The sequence below is a fragment of the Eulemur rufifrons genome, chromosome 7, assembly GCF_041146395.1.
Source record: "Eulemur rufifrons isolate Redbay chromosome 7, OSU_ERuf_1, whole genome shotgun sequence".
Classification (NCBI taxonomy): Eukaryota; Metazoa; Chordata; class Mammalia; order Primates; family Lemuridae; genus Eulemur; species Eulemur rufifrons.
The window spans coordinates 272,010,672-272,026,984 of record NC_090989.1 but is presented as its reverse complement, the minus strand read 5'-3'; the positions used below and the strand labels follow the sequence as shown (position 1 = coordinate 272,026,984).

General features: G+C 42.9%; 1 protein-coding gene across 1 annotated transcript in view; it reads left to right on the top strand.

The window, feature by feature from the left end:
- BRINP1 (BMP/retinoic acid inducible neural specific 1) overlaps window positions 1–16,313 on the top strand; it is a 177,793-nt gene that overhangs the window by 94,757 nt on the left and 66,723 nt on the right. Inside the window, exon 3 of the mRNA XM_069474599.1 lies at window positions 10,771–10,961. Coding sequence (XP_069330700.1) covers window positions 10,771–10,961 — 191 coding nt within the window. The remainder of the gene's footprint in view (window positions 1–10,770; window positions 10,962–16,313) is intronic.

Sequence of the window (16,313 nt, the reverse complement as noted above, 5' to 3'; positions counted from 1 at the left end):
GCTTTAGATGCCCTTCCCCATGGTGTTTTTATTATCATCGTGAATACTAAGTCAATTTCCTTGGTTAATCAGCAACTCAAAGATTCCACTTGAAACATGTTTATTTTCTTATTTGTCATTGGGCATTTTTTATCAGTTTTTTTCCTGGTGTGTATTGAAATAATGACTGTTATTTAGAGTAAAAGGCTCTCCAAGAAGGCTATGTGGGAAAACATTCTTGTTTTCTAATTTGCTCCTGACCAGTAGTTTTTAGACATTTTGGGGGCAAGGGAATCTTTTTGTCAAAACAAAACAAATAAAAACCATACTTATCTATCTCTCTGTTGTAGTTCAATCTATAAATCTTTGATCTGGCATCTTTGATTATTTATTTAAAATATTTATTTGACTGGCCAGGTCAATGAGTTAAATCAGGATTATGAAACTTTTCCTATAAAGGGTCAAATAATAAATATTGTAGACTTTGTGGACCTTCTGGTCTTTGTCGTGGGTACTCAGCTCTGCCCTGGTAGTGGCAAAGCAGCTGTAGACAACAAGGTAGGCAGTGGGACAAATTTGGTCTTTGGGCAACTGGTAAATTAAATAATTTGTAAAGATTCTGGTACATTTGGGTTAAGTAAAGGATGATTTTAGATCCCCAATTCCTGATATAGGGCTAGAAAGTCAGTGAATGTGTGTTGAATGAACTGAAGACAAAAAATATTTCTTAACTAGTTTAAAGCAGGGTCAGGGAAGGTTTCTTTTTTTTTACTTTTTTTTTTTTTTTTTTTGAGACAGAGTGTCGCTTTGTTGCCCAGGCTAGAGTGAGTGCCGTGGCGTCAGCCTAGCTCACAGCAACCTCAAACTCCTGGGCTGAAGCAATCCTACTGCCTCAGCCTCCCGAGTAGCTGGGATTACAGGCATGTGCCACCATGTCCGGCTAATTTTTTCTATATATATTTTAGTTAGCCAGATAATTTCTTTCTATTTTTAATAGAGACGGGGTCTCGCTCTTGCTCAGACTGATCTCGAACTCCTGACCTCGAGGGATCCACCCACCTCGGCCTTCCAGAGTGCTAAGATTACAGGCGTGAGCCACCGTGCCCGGCCCCAGGGAAGGTTTCTGTATAGAAAAATAAACGAAGGGTCTAGCTAAGAATGTGGATTTTGGGGAGGCTCTAAGATGGCAGCATGCTTGCTAATCCTAAAATATTTGAAAGAAATTGGCAATTAAATGCAGTATTACTGAGGAAGAAGTTGTTTGTTTTTCTCCTAAAAAGATACATCGTTGCAGAGGAAATTAAGCAGAGACCTGGGTGTACAAGACCTGGGTTTTAAGAGCAGCTCTTCTACTGACAGCTGTGTGTCTTTGGGAGAATTATCTCCCCTCTCAGAGTCTCTGTGTTTCCATCCAAAGTGTAAGGCGATGATGAAGACACTCTGTGGTCCCTTGGAGCACTCAAATTTTGTGATCTGAAAGAGAAAATTCATATAATTGCAATGGTTAATGGGATTTATGATAATTGGAAAATAATTGCCATTCCAAACTTTTATTAATCTATATTTAGTTATGAGTCATGCTTTCACAATAGATGCTTTGGAAATAAGCAGAGAGACAAATTGAATCAACAGAATTTTAAATATTTTATTTATATGCAGTTTGTATAATCCCTGGAGCCCATAGGCATATTAAGATCATTTAAAATATCCATTAAAAGTTATGTGTTATACGACAAACTCCCATTTTAGAATGTCTTGCCGAAGGATACATAGCTAACATTTATTGAGTAGCTACTATTGCCAGATTAATTGCATTCATTATGTTTAATCCTTCCAGCAACACTGTAAGGTAAGTGCTAATATTCTTATTGCACTGACAAAAAGTCTCAGCCGGTGCTGTGGCTCACACCTGTAATCCCAGCACTTTGGGAGGCTGAGGTGGGAGAATTGCTTGAGCCCAGGAGGTTGAGGTTATAGTGAGCTGTGATATTGTGCCACTGTACTCTAGCCTGGGCAACAGAGCAAGACCCTTTCTCAAAAAAAAAAAAAAAAAAAAAAAGAAGAAGAAGAAGAAGAAGAAAAGGAGGAGGAGCAGGAAGAGGTTCAAAGATACTGAGAGATCTGTAAATGGTCACTCAGCTAATGAGAGGCTTCATTCTGGGATTCAGAGCCAGGTCTGTAAAGTCTGTGCTCAGCCCCCAGTACCATCATGTCTTTGGGAAAAGAACTGTTTTACATCTCCTTTTCAGGTGCTCAATGGAATGAGCCTTTGCTTGTGCTCCATATCCTATATTTTGTTCCTCTGCAGAGCACTGCAGGGGCTCTTTGCAAGGCAGTTTGGGAGAGCCAATTGCACTCACACGAGGACACCAGAATGGGCTGGGGAGTAGAGACTAGGAACAAACAGAGAATCATGGAATCCGAATCTCCGTTCCAGTTCTGGCAACAGATTTGCCAAATTTCCTTCCCTGCCTTGGGCCTCAGTTTCCTCCACATGTGATGGGGATGATAATACTTTCTATCTTCCAGATTGTATGGAGGGTAACATATAGGGTGACAAATATTTATAAAGGAACAAGTGCACTACAGACCCCACAAAGTCGAGATAATGAGCTGAGACAGTGGATCAGAGCAGAGAACACTAGATCTGAGATCAGGAACATACATTCTAGTCCCCCTTGCCACCAATGGTGCCGTGGCCTTGGCAAGTCCCTTTTGAGAAGTTTCCTCATTTGTGAAATGGCAGTGCTGGCCTTGAGTGACCTCTCCAAAAGCCCTTCCATCCTGATGTTTTGGATTCTGTGTCTAAGGCAGTAAGTAGCTCAGGTGCCCGGAAGGCATCTCAGGAAACACCAGCCCCTCTGAGTAAAGTAAAGCCAGTGCATTCTGTGCTGCCTGCCCCACGATGAATTCTCGTAACCTCCATCGTGGCCCCCTGCCCTCCGTGGCAGTGCTTCATGAAAAATCCCACTTGCTTATCTGAAATGGTCCATTTGTATAAAAGTTGGGCCATTCCACGTGTGCTTGCTGTGTCTCTATTTTTCCCTCTCAACTTTCTACTCGATGGGAAACCCATAACCCCCTGCCAGCAGGACTCGCCTGGATTAGTTGTCCCCATTCCTCTGAACTTATTCCCGTAACAGCCTTCAGAACTGCTATGGGGTTGATGGAAGAATAAAAACATCATTACTTAAGTGAACACACTTTGGAAAATAGACTTACATATAAATCATAAGCAAAGATTATTCCCTAATGTTAAGTCAATGTCTTTATTTGCATTAAAATAGTTCTATTCCTAGTTACTTTTTCAGAGACATTCTTTTCTTCTTCTTCTTCTTTTTTTTTTTTTTTCCTGCTTTTCCTCCTCTCACCCGTCTGGGGCCAAAATCCTTTGTGGGATCTGCTTGGGTGCCGCTGTTCCTCGGCTGCCCTCCCGCTTGTGCTCCGGGGCACGGAGGGAGTCAGGGGATTTGGCACTGACACCCGCTCGTTAAGATGCATCATTTCTACTTGACATATGCCCTTGGGTTCACCTTTCCTTGAGCTCACTGAGGATCATGTGGGGAGAGACTGGCAAGAGAAATGCCCTCGCTCCCTCCCTCTCAGCTCAGTGATTTCATCTCCCCCTCTGCTTCTCTGTGATTCCCCTTGTTCATCTCTGGTGATAATTTGCTGCTGACAATAACAGAAGCAGTCCCAGAGTTCTCCTCCATCACCCCGATACTCAGAGGCTTCTTTTTATTCCAATTCTAAATGATTAGTTAATGTAACCAATGGGATAAGCCACCCAGGAATAAACAAATACAAACATCTCATAACTGCAATCAGTCATGCTTTCAACAAACATCTATTGTAAAGACAGTGTCGATAAAATAGTCTACAATGTATCCTTGGATTAAGTCAGACCACCAGAGAGCCATGTATCTAGAATATAATATGTTTGACCCTTATGGAATTGCTTTACTGAATGCTGCTTTGGCATATGCATTAGGCGACCTTGAACCAGTTGAACTCACCGGAGTATTGTTGAAGACATCCCCCTCCAGCGTCAACTATGTCCATCTCTTTCTGAGAAACCATGGGAGATATTGTGTCTTATCACAGGATTCAGGGGATCTATTTCTCCAGTGACTTTGAACAACTACTCCACTATCTTCTTGACTGTATGACTCTTTTGCCTGGGATTTCCTTTTTGCTTTGGCTGCAAAGAAGCTCAGAGACACTGGTGTTTCACTTCCATCAAGTGCTCAGAAATTTATAGAATTAATTTTACAAATAATTTTAACCCAAACTTTATTTCTTAGTCTTCCCTTTATTTTTCCTATTTTTTTATGTTTTATAGCCTATATAATATGTGTGTTTTTGAAAACTACCTCTGACTTTGTCTGAGATTAGATTCAAGTAAACAAATAAGCTATAAAACATGCTCTGTGAAGAGTGAAACAGCCTTTCGCTTATTCAGAGGTCATTAGTAGTCTAGCCTGTATAGAAAGCAATGGAGGAAACACATTTATCCAGTGCTGGAGGTGTTCCCCTCACAGCCCTGAAAAGTAGAAACCCCCTGCCCCTGTTTTACAGATGAGGAAACCAAAACAGAACATTGTAAGCAATAGAAACATTCTAATTATAACTGTGCATTATACAAATAATAAAAAAATTGTTAATACCAACAGCAGCTACAATTGTTCATATCCTGTTGCAATTTATAAAGAAATCTTCCAGTCCGGGCACGGTGGCTCACACCTGTAATCCTAGCACTCTGGGAGGCCGAGGCGGGTGGATCGCTCGAGGTCAGGAGTTCGAGACCAGCCTGAGCAAGAGTGAGACCCCGTCTCTACTAAAAATAGAAAGAAATTATTGGGCCAACTAAAAATGTATATAGAAAAAATTAGCCGGGCATGGTGGCGCATGCCTGTAGTCCCAGCTACTCGGGAGGCTGAGGCAGGAGGATCGCTTAAGCCCAGGAGTTTGAGGCTGCTGTGAGCTAGGCTGACGCCATGGCACTCTAGCCCAGGCAACAGAGTGAGACTCTGTCTCAAAAAAAAAAAAAAAAAAGAATTCTTCCAACTATTATTTACATTAACTCTCACAACACAATTTATGGAATTGCATACTATTAGCATTCATCACATACATGAAAGAGCATGTTTGTTTCCTCTCCCTTCCCACCCGCCACCCCACCACCCCTCCACTATCATCCACTTCCTCATGTAATAACAGCAATGATAATAATAACTCTACACTAATATTTTATTGATGGCTCATGTTGTAGGTACTGTGCTTTATGATTTAATATAATTCTAACCCCATCCTTCCAAGGCAGATACCATTTGCACTTTACAGATCGTAAGCCATAGGTGGCAGAGTCAGATTTTAATCCAAATTTCTACCTCCAGAGCCTGGGCTGAAGGATATAGGGCTAAACATGACCTAATTCCACCAGCTTATTTCACAGGCAGAGACATGGGTATCCAGGAGAGGAAACACCTTCCCAAGAGCACAGAGCCAGTTCTCTTTCCTGTCTCATAATCTTTTCTCCTTCTATACAATCTCATATTCAGTGTGTCATTGAGTGGGTGTATCTGTGTGTTTCTGTGTGTGTGTGTGTGTGTGTGTGTGTGTGTGCAGGACAGCAGAAGGCTAATAAAAGACGATGAAGGAGGATTCCTATACAGGCAATACTTAGCTGTAAAAAGAATACCTTGGCCTTACAATTTTCTCTCCAGCCTTATATTAAATCCTGCGACTCTGACTCCAGCCTTCATCCCCTGCCCCTGTTGTCACCCGCCCCCTACCTTTAGCTCCCCCAGTGGGACGGGCCTTGCTGCAGACACCCATGCCTGCCATCCGTTCCATCCGGGCTTCTTTTTTAATCTCAGTCTAATTGGTTCGCCCACCCTGCTGGGATGCTTAATTGGGCATAAGCATATTCCGCAGATCCCATGCCATCGTGAGCTCTGCCTTCTCCTCTAAGGGGAATTTGCTAGCTCTGTGCGCTCGGAAGGAAAGATATATTTTATGTTGTGCTCAGTTCGCTGAGAACTTACATGAAATTGTTCCTGGGCCAGCAGAGCAGTTAGACAACATGGCAAGCAAGGCTTACTTGCTTGCTTTTATTTTCTTTCCTTTTTTATTTCAGAACATTTTGGGTATACAAACATTTTGTTTACATAATTTGCTTTTGTACGGTTTAAGTCAAAGTTGTAATGTGCCCATCACCCAAATCATGTGCATTGTACCTGTTAGGTGTGAATTTACCCATCGCCTCCTCCCCTCTGCCATGACGTGTTGCAGTGGAAACAGTACAGCACTTGGAGTCATGAGCCCTAGGTTCTGATTTAAGCCCTGCCAGTCATTTGCTGTGCGATCTTGGGCAAATAACTTAACCTTTTTGACATTCAGTTTTCCCATTTGTGAACTGAGTGAGTTGGATTTGATGACTTCTATGAATGGAGTCAGGGTGAAGATGTGGGGACAGGAGTCATACTACCCATGCACCAAATTTGGCCTAACACTTGCTTTTGTGAATAAAGTTTTATTGGAACACAGCGACACTCACTTGTATTGTATTTTGCTGTTTCACACTGCGAGGACAGAGTTGAGTGGTTGCAACAGATACCTTATGTCTGAAAAGCCTAAAATATTTACTGCCTGGCGCTTTATGAAAAAAGTTTTCCTACCCTTCTTTTAGAACATACATCAGATTGTTTTGCTCAAAATATTCATTTACCTTTTCATGGTACTTAGAATTTAAAAATAAAAAAAATGTATTTTTCATGGCCGACAAGCCTTTGGGGATCTAAGCCCTCCCTACCCCATCTTTCATGTTATTTTTTTCTATCATACTGCTTTTTATCTCACCCCATCTTCTCATCTGCTCGTCTTGGTTTGCCTCCCTGGTGATCCCCAAATGTGGCAAACACATTCCTACCTCAGGACCTTTGTATTCACTGTTCTTTTTTCCTAGAACATTCTTGTACCAGGTGGCCCCATGTCCCCCTCTCATTTCTTTCAAGTCTGTCCTTAAATACCATCAAATCAGCAAGGTCTTTTCTGACACCTCCACCAAACCACAGCCTCCCCCACTTCTGGGCATCTCAACCTCCTGCCCCGGCTTTATTTGCCTTTATAAGGCCTGTCTCCCCCAGCACCGCACACATGTCTTTCTCTGTTTCCTGTTCACTCTCATAAGCACGTAAGCTCCTTGAGAGCAAGACTTGTATCCATTTTGTTTACTGCTGCATCCTCAGAGCTGGAGAAATAATGGGTGCTCAGACTTCAAATATATGATGTAACCTTTTTAGCACTAATGCTGTTTAAATCTGCCTCAGAATAGATCTAGGTGCTGTGGAGCCCTTGTACTTAAGTATGTTTTTGTACAAAGTGTGAAAATCATACAATCCTGTGATCATTACAGTCTTTGCTCCAACATGCTGTAATTGTTCAAGAACCACATAAACCCGCCCTCAGAGTGTTTTTAGTCTGGATTGTTGACCAATGAGAACAGAGTTTATAGACTGAAATCTAATAACATAGTTTGACACATAGTCCTTCATCCTGTGGTCCCTGATAACTTCTCAGCCTCTACCTCTTATTCATATATTACACGTGTGCACACACACACACACGCACACATCTCTCGCTCTCCAACTGTCTTATCCTCTTTCATTCTCCTCCAGTTCTGCACGTAAAGCTCATTCTTCCTGAAACTCCTTTCCCCTATTTTTGGCCAAATTCTGTGTTTCCTTTATGATTTAACTCATACAGGAGAATTCTCTGACACCACCACTTCCAACCAGTCCCTTTTTCAGACCGTGTCAGGGACCTTCCTCTGTGATCCCTCTATGTCTAAAAATGCCATGGCAAATAGCACAGCATGTTTAATAACTTTCCTAAACAACCATTTGTTCTACCACCACCCCACCCTGCTGCCGAGCAATGGAGTAATTCCTTGGGATGAGGAGCTCTGTCCGTGGTGCTGAGCAGGCAGTGCCTCGTGAGGAGCTGAGCTTTATAGTAACATCCCGTTACTGAGCTCTTCCCAAGGACCCTGTATATTTTGGTAAATGGCACATGCATTCCTTCCATTAGGCCTTACATCCACCCTGGGAGGGAGGAACTGGGTGCCTGGTGTTGGCTTCTTTCCTAGTTATTTCAAGGAAGGAACACAGATGGCAGGCCCTGGGTCTATAGCTGGTGAACTTCACAAAGATTGGGAAGGTTGTTAAAAAAAAAAAAAGAATTGAGTCATGCCTTGTAATTTGGTGGTGGGGGTGGCATTATTCTTCTGCATTGGTACTGGTTTTGCTATTTTTTTTTTTATATTCTTACTCTCAATATTTACACTAAAAGAATGATTTAAGTGTCAGGATACCGGTTTTCTACACTCAGCCCTACTACTAACTAGCTGGGTGACCTTTAGCAGGTTACTTAACCTCTCTGAGTGTAAGTAAATATTAGTTTTGAGGAATATGGGCATGTTTGCATGAAAAGAAAGCAACCCAAGAGAGTAAGTTATAAATAAAAGTGATATATATATATATATATATATATATACATATTGTGTAATTATGTGTATCTATCTATATACTGATATATGTGTATATTTATATGCATGAATGTAACTTCCTAATTATATGTATATATAACTTTGTAGATTTCAGGGATGAGGAAATACACTTTATCTCAGACATATTTGATGATTTTCATTGCTTTGTGTTGATCATCAATTTCTGAGTAACAAATTACCTCCCAACTTAGTGACTTAAAACAATAAATATCATCTCACAGTTTCTGTGAGTCAGGAATCTGGCGCATTTTCTGTGGGTTTCTCGCCAGGCTGCAGTCCTCTCAAGGCTCGGTTGGGAAGGGTCTGTTTCCTGGTAACCTAGTTCACACACACAGTGGCTGTTAGGATGTCGCGCCTCGTGAGGCCTCCGTTGGCTGGAGGCTTCGCTGGGCTCCTTGCCGGGTGAATGTCTGCGTGGAGCATCTCACAGCATGGCAGCGAGGGAGAGGGAGAGGGAAAGAAAGACACACACAGAGACAGAGAGAGCATGAGACAGGGCCAGCGAGAGAGAGACAGAGAGACAGAGAGAAACAGAGAGGAGAGAGGCCCAAGGTCACTGGGTCTCATGCCACAACCGTCTACCACACCTGTGACATTCTTCTCAGCTGGTTGCCAAATCCCTTCCCACTGCCCAGATCTGGTCAACCCACTTGCTCCAACTTGTCACCGCCTACACCCTCTTCTTCACACTCCTCCTCTCCCGATCTGCTCTTCCCATAACATATTCTGCATCCACCCCCTCCCCCACTCCTGCCCTTTCCTCCGTGTGGCTAGCTGTTTTGTTCTCTCTCTCTTTTTTTAAACCACACTTCTGTGTATTTAAAGCCCATGCAAACTTCAAAACTATAGTTCAAACGTGACCTCCTCTCTGAAGCTTTCCCTCCAGGCCTGAGGAGTCCTCCTCCGTCTGCGTCCTGTAGTCCTTGATTTACGATAAACTGGAAATGTTTTCCTTCCCTGCCAGACCGTGAGCTTCTTAAGAAGAGAGATTGTGATGTGTTCTGCCCCTTCTGCAGACATCGTATATTGCACTTAGTAGGTGCCTTGCAGGGCTCATTGAGTGCAGTTGATTGACTTAAATACCTAAGGTGTGCAAGGTACTGAGTTGACTTACAACGGGAACTATGTTATGAATTATGGACAGAGATTTTTTTTTTAAGCAGACACAGACCATAAACTCCGAGGCTTGGAAAAGTATTCTAATGATGGAGCTTTTTTTCAGATCCAGTGTTCTGTGAGTCAGGGGTCAGACTCCACCACTGAATTACCAAGGCATATTCCGGCCTGATCCCCTCCCTGGCCTGCTGCTTCTTAGCCTGTGCCCCTCTCTTCATTTGTCTCTCCCATCCCGTGGCAGGAAAGAGAGACCTTTTCGTTAAACTCTGCTTCCCATAATTTATCTAGGCTGATCTTACAGCCCTCTCTGCCGGTCTGTTTTTCTCAAGGAACCGAGAGTGTGTAACTCGAGCAGGTCAGAGAACTGGTCATTCTGTGGGAGCTGCATCATTGGTAGGAACGGTGGTCATTATTTAGCAAAAGCCACCTGCAACCAAATCCCTTTAAACATCTACTTGTGCTCAGTTTGCATGGTGTCTATGAAGCTTCAATGATTTACATGTACATGTCTTGGAATTCATGAAGAAATAAAGTTATAAAACAGTATTTCATGTTAAATTAGCACCTTGAAGTTTCCAGAGGTATTTTTACTCTGTATGTTTCATGTAATCCCTGCACCAGCAGTAGTAAATAGATAACTTTAATTGAATTTTATAGATGAAGAAATGTAGGCCCAGCAAGGGAACATGCTTTGCCTCGGATTGCAACACATAATTTGCAAGAGCCACAGCAAGACTTGAACTTCCACATTCAGTGCTCTTCAATCTTGATCTACTCTGTTATTAGTAAAGGAAAAATAATGGAAATTCTCCCATATGGTCTTTAGAATGTAGCTTAATTTCTTCCAAATAGTAGATGGTCAGTGAATGCCTGTGAATACTTTGGATTAAAGTGAGCTCGGGTCCCAGTAATTGATTTTTGAATTGTCTTACGACAGGTCTCAGGTTGCTTTGTGCCTTAGGTCCTGTCCATTGTTATATTGCCTGCCTGCCTTCCTGCCTACCTTCTCTCCTTCGGTGGAAAAGAAGGAAAGGGGTGGCCGAGGGGACTTTCAATTGACGGCAGTGGTCCTAAGTTGAGGGCTGTCACTTGTCTCTCGTGCCCAGGGAGTTTGCCCGTTGGAAGGTGAGGAACACAGCCATCGAGAGGAGGGATCTGGTCCGCCATCCAATGCCCCTCATGCCGGAGTTTCAAAGGAGCATCCGCCTGCTCGGCAGGAGACCCACCACTCAGCAGTTCATCGATACCATCATCAAAAAGTACGGCACCCACCTGCTCATCTCAGCCACCTTGGGAGGTAGGTCAGCAGCTGCTGGGCCACAGCCCCATCACACCTGTGGGCCTGGGGTGAGAGGGAGAGTGGGATGTCCTTCTTAGCCTCTCTGCCATCCTACGTCCTGCAAAAGCATATGTTGCCCGATGAGCCAAATTGTCTTGGCTGTTGTGGTCAGATCTGAGCGGGTGATTCAGTTCTATGGGACAGTCTGCTTTGAGAGTTTCCAACTTTGGTGGGAATGTGGCTTACCCTTGGAATTGGCTTAGTTCGTTAGAAATGCTTACTCTGATAATTATCTTAGTTCCTCTGGAATGTGGTCTGATCTGGGAAAATAGTTAAATTTCAGATATTGTTTAGGGCATCTTCTTTGTTTGTTTAAGTCTACTTTAAGGGCCGATCACTTCAGGTTATCATTTTACACATGGGCTATGGTGTGGGTCTCATAATCCAGTAGGTTAATAGGAAAGCAGACTAATTGCTCCACCCTGCTCAACCTTACCCATCTCTCCCCATCAGGTGCCATCAGTTTTTGAGAGAGTGAGGACAAGAGGGCCAGATAAAGGGCAGGAATAAATACAAAGGCAATGAATGGGAGGTGGTACAGCGTAGAGCATTAGGTGCTTCTGGGTCTTGTCTGCATGCATCATTTGGTATTATGAGGAATCCCTTAGGCATCAGTTTTCTGCCGCAGTGACTGGGGCTACTGAACTTTGAGAAAGCCCTTTTGGTGGTAGAGCACCGTGTGCACCTGCTTGTAGAACTGCTAGGTGCATTAGATATGGTCCATGCCAGCAAAAAGAGATTGGTGTCTCATCAGGGGCAGGGAGGACTGAGGTATCATTATAACAGGGGATCTTCTCCTCCAGAGGAGGGTTGAGCACCACAAACTGGAGTGGTCAGTACAGACTTCATGAAGGAAGTGACAGTTTAGCTTGACAGGAGCTGGTTAGGTAAGGGAAGGTGGTAGAGCTTTCTAGGCTGAGCATCCAGTGTACAATTTAAGGAAGACAAGATTAGTAATTTGATAATGGGAATATGGGTGGGGAGATTGGTTGGGCAAATTCATTCACTTTTACAATAAGATTAGCCACTACTTAATAAGTATTTGCCACATAATAAGTACACATTGTACATTGTCTTTAGTCCTCAGAAGCACTAGTTAGGTCCCATTACCTCCACTTTATAGATAAGGAAGCTGAGACCCAGAAGAGGTATAGTTAGTATGTCACAAAACTAGATTTTTAACTTAGCATTTTCTTTCTACACAGCCTGCATTACATTTTTGATCCAACATCAGTCTCTTTTACCAACCCACCCACCCACTCCACCAGTCAACCAACCAGCACGTATGTGTGGTCTGTTGCTAGTCAGATATTAAGTAGGACTTCGGATGTTAAATCACTAGCATAAATTCTATTCTATTATAAAGTGAAAATGAATTCCTTTCTACATTGAATGTAGCATTAACCTGTACCCTTTCCTTTGAATATCTCCCACCTCCCAATTCACTTGGAAAAAAAAGTTCTTGAGACCAATTCAATTCTTCCATTAAAGCTGTGCTCTGGTCTGAGTCCCTGGAAATCCCAAGTAACAAAGACCTTTCTTCCTCAATGAAATATATTTTTAATTTCTCCAAGGCAAGATGGTGAATTATTCACAGAGCCTTGTTCCTCTTCTGTTTTTACAACACAACATTTTAAAATATGCAAAGCTTTATATTGAGATCCAGTGTTGGACAGCAGGCCCTAAATGCTCCCCCAGCCCTCAGTGTGGGCGAGCAGAGAGAGGGAAGGGGAAGAGATTTGCTGTTGATTGAACACTGTGAGCCAGAAACTGCTTAAGGTCTTTCTATTTTTTTATTTTATTTTATTAATTTTTTTTTTTTTTTTGAGACAGGGCCTCACTCTGTCACCTAGGCTAGAGTGCAATGGCATCATCATAGCTCACTGCAACCTCTAACTCCTGGGCTCAAGAGATCCTCCTGCCTCAGCCTCCCGAGTAGCTGGGGCTACCATTGTGCACCACCATGTCCAAATGATTTTTAAAATTTTTTGTAGAACCAGAGTCTTGCTATTGCCCAGGCTAGTCTCAAACTCCTGGCCTCAAGAAATCCTCCCTCCTCAGCTTCCCAAAGTGCTAGGATTACAAGCATGAGCCACTGCATTCTGTCTGAGGTCCTTCTCACATTGCCATTTCACTCAGTCATATATGGAAAAACATTGTTTAATGACCTCTTTTTCAATGTGAGAGAAGGAAAGTGGACAGTTTTAGAGAATGAAAGGGCAGACACTGGAGTTTGATCACCTGCCTTCCAGTCCTGACTGCTGGTCTTCACCAGCTTAGTGTCAGCTTTCTAGTAACTTAATCCTCTAAGCCTCAGTTTCCCCTTTTATAAGTAGTCAGAGTAATAGTACTTCCTTCCTGCATATTTTGAGGATTAAATAAAGCAATACATTCAAAGTGCCTATCACACTGACTGGCACCTAGCAAATTATTGCTGTTGCTATTGTTATTGTTATTATTATTACTATTGCTGTTATTTAATGAAGGTAAGGAACTTAGGGACCCAGAATTAAAACCCAACCCTGTTGCTCACTGGATGAGTGGGAGACATTGAGAAATTCACTTTCTTGTCTGGGTTATCGGTTTCTCCATCTATATACAGGGAGGTTCAGAAAATGTTATTCACTATATTTTTCTCTAAGTACGCTACATTCATTCACCAGGAATGCTTTCATAAACTCTCTGAGGTGTCAGTTCACAAGGGCATAATCAAACAACAAAAGATGATTCTTCAACTGTCTTCCATGGGACAAATAAATGCATTTGTTTGGCTCCATAGGGAGAGGGAACAGGAAGGAAAAGGAGTGGGGTTGAGGACGTGGAACTGATGGGAAGCCAACAGCTAATACATTTCCATGGGATCCCCAGTTTTCGGTGAAATCTATTAAACTCATAAAATACGTAGAATGAATGATGTTCTTATCGAGGGTGGTGAAGGGAAGAATTCTGCATCTGGAAGGACACACGGGGAAATGGGTAGAAATTTTCCTTAGTCTTCCTGGTGATCATATTTTTGGCAGAAGGAAACACCTTTGAGGCTGGTGCCTATGTGACATGTATGATTAAGCTTGCATGTATGATTATGTGTGCATGGAAATGTGTGCCTACCTGTATAGACAGGTGTGCACAAATGCCTACCTATACTTTGATGTGTTTAATCTACATATGCACATGAATGCATGTGCATTGCACAGATGGGTATTACATGCACATATATGGTTGTAGTGTGTACATATATATGTATATGTGAGCTTACATATGCATGTAGATATGGGTGTATTGTGTCGATGTCTTTTTATACATGAGGGCTCATATTTTTTGTTCATATGTGTATGTTTGTGTGTGTATTCATCATTTCCCACCCCACATCGTGGGAGATCTCCCCTTGAGTAAGAAGAAGGCCGAGAATAAAATCACAGGGGCTGTCCAACGGCCTAAAGTCCAGATGTCCCCATCCCCAATCTGGGAGCAAGATCTCCTATTGACTCAAGAGGTGAAATGATCAGCTCCCACCTCATCCTGCATCCCCTGCATGTGCTAGTCGCAGCTTGTTCCCCTGCAAGAGAAGGTGCTGAAAAGAGTGAGGGAAAGTCCCCTGGAGGCCAGGAAGACTGCAGAATGGCCTATGTGGGGTGAAAAGGCAATTTGCAGGAATGCCCAAGTGGGAAAGCAACTCTAAACAGCACATTCTCTTAATAAACAAGAAATTAAGTCTTAATAATGCAGTAAGAAGCCCATTAACCCCTCTTGATCTAAGGTTTGCTTCTGCCAGTTTTCTGTCCAGAGGGAACTGGGCTTATTTCACCTTCTCTCTCACAGGCCCCTCGGAGAGCCTGAGCTGACACTTGGAATGTTTATTTCCTCTGCCTCATGGCTCTACGTCTTGGCATGCTTACTTATTTAATCATTTACCTCTCCACCTGCCCTCTATTTGTCTACTCATTTAATCATCTACCCATCCATCCATCTATCCATCCATTTATCCATCAAATGGTAACTAAACATCCACTCTTCATCAGACCCTAAAAGAAGCCTTGGCATGTTAGAAAGATGGATTGGATAAAGTCCTTTTTCCCCTCCCCATGGTCCACTGCCCACCCCCAATTCAAAGTCTAGCTGGATATTAAGCCATTTTAAAGCCAACGTCTATTGAGGTTGCTTTGGGGTCCAAAGGATAGAAGATCATCTTACTGCATGACAATGAAGCCTTCATGGGAAAGTGCAAACATGAGTGTCTGGCTCTGAACTCAGCTCAAGTCCAGGCATGTGGTGCATTGGAGAAAAGGGGGTCTGTGAGAGAGCACATAGTTAGAGAGTCATTAATCTAGTCCAGGTAAGGAATGAGGGGTTGAGAGACGGCTTCTCAGAGGAGGTGATGACTTAGGTGATATCTGAGGGATGAATAGGAGTTAGCCAGGAGAAAAACATAAAAGTGGAGTCCCAACAATGGGAGAAAATGGGGCACATTTGTACAGGGTAGAGCAAACCCAGAGAGCAGCAAGGGATACAGTGGGAGGGGCCGGGTCACCGGCGCCTGTGGCCCACATTGTCCACAGGGACACAGGCACATTCCCCTGGGCTGCGTTCCCTTCTGTGCATCCCTCTGTTGACTAGTCCCCTGGTATATTGAAATGATCTCCTGTGACTCTGGGTCCCCACATCAGCACTGGCCAGTAGTATGAGCCACACATCCATTTTAAATTTTCTTAGAAAGTAAAAGGAAAAGGGGGGAATCAATTTAACAATATATCTTATTTAACATAATATATCCAAAATGTTATTATTTCAACATGTAATCAATAGAGCAGACTATTAATGAGAGATTTTATATTTTTTTACAATAAACGTAGAAGTCTGGTATGTGGCTTATACTTATAGCATGTCTCAGTGTCTTGTTCGTTTGTCACCCCCATGCCTGTCCAAGTGCTCAGCACACAAGCAATGCCTGGTGTCTGCTGAGCTAAACTGAAAGGGCAGGCTGGAGAATGGCAGAAGGGAGATGTCACCTCTCTCCGGGGTGAGGGTGTGGATGGAGAAAGCTCACCAGGGACACGATGCCTGAGCGGGTTCTCAAGAGTATATAGGGGTATTTCACACACCGGGGGTGGGGGGAGGATGGGGGGTAGGTAGTAAGAGGAAGTGACATTAGAATCGGGCCTAGAAAGCTGGATAGAATTTTAAAAACCAGACATTTAGGCAAGGGACAGAATGGAATTCCTTCTGAAAGTAAATTGTGTTTTCTCTTCAACTCAAAAAGTCATCAGCATTCTAAAGACATTTCGATTGTCCTAGATAACAGGCTTTGGTTCT